The 9,181-nt window shown below is 35.6% G+C and overlaps 1 protein-coding gene and 1 pseudogene across 1 annotated transcript; one reads left to right on the top strand and one right to left on the bottom strand.

The window, feature by feature from the left end:
- The first annotated feature begins 3,865 nt into the window (after positions 1-3,865).
- On the top strand, positions 3,866-5,456 carry LOC124637689 (annotated as a pseudogene).
- Positions 5,455-7,713, bottom strand: LOC124637688. The gene is made up of 2 exons (XM_047174309.1): positions 7,077-7,713; positions 5,455-6,736 (listed from the first exon to the last, which is right to left on the bottom strand). Exons 1-2 carry the CDS (start codon positions 7,266-7,268, stop codon positions 5,477-5,479), a joined length of 1,452 nt encoding a protein of 483 aa, XP_047030265.1. The 5' UTR covers positions 7,269-7,713; the 3' UTR covers positions 5,455-5,476.
- Positions 7,714-9,181: the final 1,468 nt, after the last annotated feature.

The following is a 9,181-nucleotide window of genomic DNA, read 5'->3' as shown; positions in this document are numbered from 1 at the left end:
TTTCATTATATAAGGTTATTTTCTTTGAGTAATAAGCCATTTTGTAAGGAAAGTCAGGTTTGCTAAATCGTTTTTAGCGATTTCTTGAAAAACATCTTTTTTTTGTTATGTCAGTATATGATTAAGCGTGCGAAATGTCCTACAGAAACCTTCTAACTAAGGTCACACAGTCATTATAATCAGGCCTACACTGATTGGTTGGGCGGCGACTGTTATTAACTAATTACCGTAATTTGATTTAATTAAACATTAAGAGTTAATTATTCGTTAAATTGTTATTCATGGTCATTGACCTCATTGGTCTAGTACCTTGTCTTTTACTAAGAAATTCTAAGTAGATAGATTCGCAGGATAAGCAAAAAGTTTGATAGATTGAATAATCTGTAAGTCTTATATTTTTCTTTCGAACTAGCCATACACATACTTGTGTACCTAGTACATACATGTCCTCTATCAGGCAGGCTCTAGCTAGACTATTTGTGTACCAAGTTTCATTTAAATCGGTTCAGTGATTTTAGCGTCAAAGCTCGGCAGACAGACTGAGTACGTTTTGCATTTTCAAATATTACTATACATTGCATGATAGTTTGACGAAGTCTAAATAATATAAAACCATTTAATGTTATTCATATAATTCTGTACCATTTGGCGTTGAATAACTTTAGAATAAACAAGGAGTTGTCCTTAAATATGATATCACAGATATTTTTAATTCCAAATGTACCCACGTAATCAACAAGAGAACTTAGATGAACTTAGAAGCAAATTAAAGGAAAAGATTTTTTTAAACATTGGAAATCGCACTAAGAGTGAGCTTTTGGCAAATTAAGTATTATCAGGCCTCTGTCACTCGACGTACTTGCGCGCGATAAATGCCTACCGCTCGATGGGTTACCGGTAGCCCCACGCGACACAGGGCGCACAACAGTCACACGCGCCGCGCGCGATCCAATATTATTATTTTTATTTCGTGACATGTTATGCTGTTGGTTTTTATTAGGTTTTTTAAGCTACCTCACAAACTGATGGATTATTTTGAGTTGTGTTGGTTTATATGCGACTATTGTAACATTTAGAAACATTTTATATGTATGAACTTATTTAGTAATTCTATTTTTTTTTTTTAATAAATTAATACTTATCTACTTTATGATTTTAACAGCAGAGATCATTAGGTACTTATTTTACTTTAGATACCTACTTAGTTATATGAACTGTATTGTGAGTTTTGTAGCTCAAAACACATGTCAAGTGTAAGTAGACGATTGAAACGTATGTGGCATTCCGCTATTTTTTCTTTGAAATAAACGTTTATCCTTTTCTATCATTCAATAATGAATAATTTTGTCTGCAAATGATTTACGATTGCAAAATGATTGTACAGCAAACTACCGTATAGACCAAAATCACAGAAATAGCAGACCAATCGAACACCAATCAAATGTCAATCGAATACGATTGGTCTTTTATTAGTAGCAGAATGCCCGATATGGTTAAAACTGCTATTGCGATCATATTGCGATTCGATTTCTATTCGATTTTGACATTATTAACTTAGGAGAATCGGGCCCCAGCTGTTTTGTCGGTCTATTTTGTGGAGATCAATTGCAAGAGAAATTAGCAGAGAAAGATTCAGCCGTAGTCTCACAGTGAATTATGTTATTTTTTTATGCAATAATACCACAGATTATATAATAGTTACTACGTAACAGATAAATCACTCCATACTAAAAAGTCCATACCTACTGTTATAAGCACCTACAAGTTCCCCAACTACCTACAAATTCCTAGCTGCGTTATAAAATGAACCTTAAAAGCTCGAGCGCTTGATTGTTATTCCAATGCGATAGCGCACAGTTCAGTGACCGCAACCGTGCCGTGGCCGTGCTTAGGGTTGCTTCTTACAATTTATTAATATTTAAGTAGGAAAACAAAGTTACGCTTATTTTAAGATTGCCTTTTTTAAAACTGAGTTTTTAAATAAAAAGTAATATCAAGAATATTTTTCTTTAGTTAACTATTGTATTGCCTACTAAAATGGAGTATGGGTACATATTACTAAATATTACCTAATACGTAAGCATAGGTAAGTACTTAAGTAAAGCTTTCGTCAAAATCAAAGGCGGTTTCCAACTATTTTTCGAGCACAAGTGCCATACCCCATATTATGGTACAACTCCGTCGAGAGTTGATACAAACCTAAAATTGGTTTCTGCGTAGCGACACGCGTAATGTTCCGAGTCGTCATTAAGTTGGACCAGAACTATACCTACTTACACTTGACATGTGTTTTGAGCTACAAAACTCACAATACAGTTCATATAACTAAGTAGGTATCTAAAGTAAAATAAGTACCTAATGATCTCTGCTGTTAAAATCATAAAGTAGATAAGTATTAATTTATTAAAAAAAAAAAATAGAATTACTAAATAAGTTCATACATATAAAATGTTTCTAAATGTTACAATAGTCGCATATAAACCAACACAACTCAAAATAATCCATCAGTTTGTGAGGTAGCTTAAAAAACCTAATAAAAACCAACAGCATAACATGTCACGAAATAAAAATAATAATATTGGATCGCGCGCGGCGCGTGTGACTGTTGTGCGCCCTGTGTCGCGTGGGGCTACCGGTAACCCATCGAGCGGTAGGCATTTATCGCGCGCAAGTACGTCGAGTGACAGAGGCCTGCTTTTAGTGTTTTGGGAAGTCGGTTAAATTTTTTTGTAAAAAAGTTTTTTTGCTTAAGTAAAATTAGGAGAATCGGGCCCCTGATTAGGTTCACCTTCAAAATAAGCTGTAATCTACCAAACATCGGGCAAACTATCGGCCGACAGTTTCGTTGATATGAGCAACTTAAATTAAACGCAACGCATGCATCATCGAAACTCAGATTAAACAAAAGGAAATACTGAAACATAACCAACCACAAAAACAACTTTTTAGGTAACTTTTATGTCCTCAAATCCCAGAAATAGCTGTCACCTCATCCCGCCCAATGAGTCAGGATCGGACTTCCCGCAGCGACACCATAAACTTGCTTACTCCTGGCCTCACCTAGTAGGTAGGTAACCCATTATCACGACATCTAGTTTCACCCTAGAAATAAGCATCATACAACAATCTAGGTGTGACCTGCGATTTCAACCACTTTGAAATTTGAAAAGAGCTTCAACAAATCGGTCAACTTCAATAGATTTTCAACCTTGTCACAATAGTAGGTGGACCTACTGGCGTCTTTACATAGTCTGTAGCCGTATCCAAGGTACCTGTAGAACAATTAGAAACTCTTTAGTTTTAGGTTTTATTCGTTGTTTGGTCCCTGGCTGGACAACCATTTAAATATCTTAGAATAGAATAGGTTTTTGTACAGAAGTTGTCACTTCGCTCCCAGTCAAGAATAAACAAAAAGTTGAAGGTATTTAATGTTTTCATTGAAATATCCTGAGATCCCCGGTCCCTAGCGCGCCACGCGCTACAGTACCTACGTAGTAACTATGTAGGTAATCTGTTTCCAAGGTTTCATTTTCATTCATCTCCATGCGAAATAAAATCTCATCTCATTCGGTTCTACCGTGTAAGAGGAACAAACAAACCAGCCATTAGAGTGTTAGTTATTATTAGCGAAAACTGTGATTGTAAGTAATTAAACATTTCCCTATAGCATTACCTAAACGAGTGATAGTCACGCCGTTACGTGTGGCAATATCATAATTTCTTTAACACATGACATTTTACTATTGTTAAGGACCGCACCTGGGTAGATTTTAATATGTTTAATTGACAACATTTCATATTTTTAACCTACATGTATTATTACGTTACATAAAAGTAAATTAAAAAATAAGGCACCCATATTTTTCAATTTTTCGAAAATATGTACTTTTCATTCATAATTTCAGCATTGAAATTCGGTGTATTCTAAAAAGACGTAAGCACCAAATGACGTCATACATACGGTGGAATGGCGATAAAACCTTTGCTTCGCCGTCACCCGTAAAAAAATGGTAGATGTCAATTGCATTGTCAGTTTGACAAACTTGTAGGCGGTTCGCGTATAAACTTGTGGTGTTGGTTTTCAATTGAGTTCATAACACAATTTTTATTCTCATTCTGTTTTTATTAAATCGCCATGAAGGTTTCGGAAGGATTTGTAGTGGCCGATAGCAGAAACTTGCCGAAAGTGGACTATTTAATGCTATTGCAATATATGCACGAAAATGAATGCTACAATATTGCAGAAACACGTAGTGCCAAGGCATTACTAGCATCACGTGAAGCATATATTGACACAGCTGTAGGATATGTAGAAGTCAAGCGAGAAGGTAACTCATGCACCGTTAAATGCAGGATAACACCCGAACATAGAGTGAAATCTAAGTTATATCAGGTTACAGCTGTAATCGATGAATCTGTTGAGAAGATTATCACAGTTCAATGCAACGACTGTGCAGCTTCTGCAGGAGGCTGCAAACACGCCATATGCTTTGCAATTTGGCTCATAAAACGGTCAGACGAACCATCAACTACGTCAACTACGTGTTATTGGAGTAAACCAAAACTTGCTGGAGCTGTAGGTGACCAGAAATTCATCTTAGCAAAAAACATGGCAAAATGAAAAGAGCTCCAGATAATGTTGACATGACTGTAAATATCGCTATGTTTTCCGAAGAATGCAAGAGACGTAAAGTCACAACGGGATTGATTTTAAATTACTGTGGAAATCAACAGCCCCAGTTGAGCGACTTTAGTGTTTTTAATTTAGTGCTGCATTTTATACACCAAGCAGATGATCACTGCTATGACAATTTTAAATCATTTTCTGCAACAACTATTACCGAAGATGTAGTAGAATCTATTGCTGAAGCTACAAAAGCTCAGGCAAACTCTACACTATGGCATTCTATGCGTCAAGGGAGAGTCACAGGGTCCAGGATCTATGAAGCCATTCACTGTAAAACAGAGAATGGTGCCTTAGTACAAAGCATTCTTGGAGGTTACAAGGTGCCAGAAACAAAGGCTATTAAAAGGGGCAAAACTTTAGAAAAAGAAGTACTCAAGGAGTTAGAACAGGAATTAGGAGCAATTCAACACACAGGGTTGATTTTAATATCCCCTATCATAGGGGTTTCACCCGATGGAATTTGTAAAGACTTTGTGATTGAAATAAAATGCCCCATAAGTGATAAGACAATGAAAAGTTATGTGAGAGACGGTGAACTATATGAAAAATATAAAGCTCAGATAATGTTACAGATGCATGCAGCAAAAAAATTAAAAGGACTGTTTTGTATTGCGGATCCTAGTTTTGAACAGACAAAACTCCTACATAAGTACTGGGTTGACTATGATGAAAAACATGTGACATATTTATTAGGTGCAGCTGAAGAATTTTGGAAACAATTTATTTTTAATTCTGTTTTACAAAGTGCAAAATAAAACCAATTTACATAATATTTGTCTTTTATTTGTTTTATTCATTCTTAATAATAGAACCTTGTAGATTTATCAACCCACATGCCACAATGACAGCATCATCTGCATGTTGAATTAATTTATTATTTATGACAGAGTGTGGTTTCAACAATTTATATAGCCTAACTCTTCTTATTACCCTCTCAACGTGGATGCGCAGACTGGCAATGACTTTGCTTTTGATAGCATCCCGCTTTGACAATTTTTGATCTTTTGCAACACTGGGTGGCCGAAGTAGATTATTCTGATTTCTACTTAGTAAAGTATCAACATGTTTAAATCCTCTATCTGCCAATACAGTACACTTTGGTGGCAGCACATCCAAAAAACCACTTTTTTCTACAATATTGGCATCAGATATACGTCCCCCAAAACCAGCAGATACAAAGTTGACAAAACCATCCGGTGTTGTAGCTATCAAGTATTTTAATGTATTGGCATTTTTATACTGTGACCATGTTAGAGACTGGAAAATAGGATTTGAGGGTTTTTCAATTTCTATCTCAAAACAATCAATAATGCAAAACACATTTGAATATTCTTTATTGGTATTGAAGGAGGCTGGTAACTTTCTTTTGACATCATATACTTGAGGGGAATAAATCAATTGTTTAAAGAACTTGGATAGAACACACAAAGTTCTGAAAAATATTCTCCATAATGTGGTTAATGATACCTCAAACAAATCTGAGATTTGGTAGAATGGGGTATTATTTTTAATTTTATACAAAGTTACTATTATATCAAAAGATTTTACATTTAGATTACTTTCTAAATAATTAATTAACCAATAATAAGTCTTTGGTAAGCCTATATAATTTTGTGTTTTTTTTTTAATAAGGTCAAGCATAAAGCTTCTCTGGGTCTGCATTACAGTTTTAGTGTAGATTTCTGATGAGACTTCTGACATTTCAACAGAGGTAGAACTTCCTTGTGTTGAAGGCAACAACACTTCTTCCATCTCATCTTCTTCTTGAAGCAAAGGTTTTTTTGTCTTCTTTTTGTAAATGGCACAAAAAGTAGTTCTATCCGATGTTCTTGGTTTTACTTGTACTCCTTTGCTGACTTTTGTAGTGACTGGACTTTCACAGTGAAATGAGGAGGAAGCTGTTGAAGATGTGCTAGGTCTAGGTTCAATAATTTCTTGATGAACAGTTGCCATTAATGTCCTCCTGAGAGAATGTGGTAACCGAGACTTCAATTTTGGCCGCACTTTCATAGTTATCCAATACCGGTAGTTCTCCACATCTTCCTGCAACTAAAAGATAAATTATAATTGATATTTTATATTTGTCCCCAAAACAACCTATATTGTAAGTTAAAATCATTATGATTATATGTATATAAAACAATTTATAAGATTGTTTCTGAGATATATTTTATAATTGAGTCGAGTGTTTCTTCTGTCCAAGAATGAACAACATTTGATGTCTATATTTACAATGTTATTTTTTTATATTATTTTTAATCACATTTTTACCCAAAATTCAAGTGACAAATCTCATGCCAAAAACCTTTGACACCACATGAACAATGCATTGTTGTGGTGTGGTTGTGGCATCAGGCTTATAAAAAAACATTTTCGTTTAGGTACTTACATTGAGATGATCTTCGCATATATATATAACACGTTTAGGACATGCTATACCCACAGCATCGCACCACTCTTGTTTTGCTGAGCTAGGCACCGCAAAAAATGCTTTTTGAGTATCTCTAGAACTGTTTTTGCAGGCTGGTACAAAACAATATTTTGGTTCCTTCATTGGCGTATATGTTTGATTGGGATCCATTTCAGTGACGAAATAATTTTAATCAACAGTTGATAGTGATAACAGTAAGCGGTGTTGATAGGAAAATGTTGTGCTAATCAATTTCGCTAGTTTTATTTGGTACTAGCTTCTGCCAGCGGTTTCACCCGCATCCCGTGGGAACCTCTGCACTAACCCGGATAAAAAGTAGCCTATAGCCTTCCTCGATAAATGGGCTATCTAACCCTGAAATAATTTTTGAAATCGGATCTGAGATTAGCGCGTTCAAGCAAACAAACTTCAGCTTTATAATATTTTTATAGTATAGATAGGTAGGTACTTCATGCCAAAAGTGACATTGACAGTGACACTTGATGTTTTCTTCACATTGAAATGCCTAGGCTAAGGTAACTACTTCATTCTACCGTATATGTGACGTCATCAAGTGTTTTTTGATTTTTATTTTTTTCCTCAGAAATAAAGGAATAAAAAAAAATTAAAAAAATATATTTGAACTCAGGATACGAAAATAAAGAAATGGTATTTTTGTTTAAAGGTTGTGTAAATTTTGAAATGTTGTCAATTGTAATAGCACGGAATGGCATTAATATGGCCAGTACTAGTCGTGGTGGGGGTTTTGCTTAATTTGGTAATTGGACTTTGCTTGATTAAAGACAAGTAGTTTATGGTTGAGTTTTCCGGGATAATATTACTTTAATTACTGATTACTTATTTTAACCAATTGTGTCACCATTTCATTAAAGTTGTGTCAAAAGAGTTGGTTTCCAAAATTCCGGGACTCTGTTGTCCCGTGGTTGATGGAGTTCACGCCGATTAATTAATCGGCTAGTCCTTCCTAAATCATGGAATCAGTCAGTGGATTGTAAATTAACATTTATTCCCGGAATACGAACTCGTGACCTATCGTGGATCATTCATCATTCAGATTCTATAGTGCACGTTAATCAAGCTTTTATTACTTATAAACGCAACGTAATATGCATGATAAATAAAGGAATCAACAATGATTTAAATATGTGTAGTTAATACAAAGTCTGCAACACGCTGTCTCGCAAAGTGGTCGACAATGACGGAGTTCAACTTCGAGGGTCAATATTGTCGATATCGTTACTATACTGAACATAAACTTACCGTCCAAATTACCCAGAGTTATAATTAAGTTGGAATGAATAACTAAAAGAACGGAGAAACCAATTACCTAGTCTGTAGATGAGTGATAAGCCGCGAAAGATAGATAAGACCCGCTGTCGATGACATGGCACAGCCTCTTTAGGTATGGGCAGAGGGAATAGTGCTCAAATTCTCCTTGATACGATATCAGGATAGGTAGGTAGGTACTTTATATTTGAACCCTTCGAAATTAAATAGCTCGAACAGCAATAACCCTGACCCTTGGTGACCTCTCCATAGGACATTTAGCACGTAAGTAGGTACTTACAACTTCCGCAGACATGTTGTTGTTGCCTTTTTAAAAGGCCACAGCAAAATTCAATTTCGAGTGACATTCGTTTCGTTTTTTGCCGCTAATGGAACGAATCTTTTGTTGCATGGTTTCGGAGATAATTTTAAGTGGATACTAGCTTTTGTCAGCAGTTTCATTCGTAACTTATATGTTAATTTAATTTAGAAGACAGACATCTTCATTTGTAACCAATCTGCTTATTTACATAGTGGCAATGGCAAATAACTTAATTTTGTTCATTTAAAACTTAGAATAGAATCATCATCATCCTCCGAGCCTTTTTCCCAATCATGTTGGGGTCGGCTTCCAGTCTAACCGGATTCAGCTGAGTACCAGTGCTTTACAAGAAGCGACTGCCTATCTGACCTCCTCAACCCAGTTACCCGGGCAACCCGATACCCCTTGGTTAGACTGGTGTCAGACTTACTGGCTTCTGACTACCCGTAACGACTGCCAAGGATGTTCAATGACA

This window comes from Helicoverpa zea, chromosome 16 (genome assembly GCF_022581195.2).
Source record: "Helicoverpa zea isolate HzStark_Cry1AcR chromosome 16, ilHelZeax1.1, whole genome shotgun sequence".
Classification (NCBI taxonomy): Eukaryota; Metazoa; Arthropoda; class Insecta; order Lepidoptera; family Noctuidae; genus Helicoverpa; species Helicoverpa zea.
This window is presented reverse-complemented; position numbering and strand designations above follow the sequence as displayed.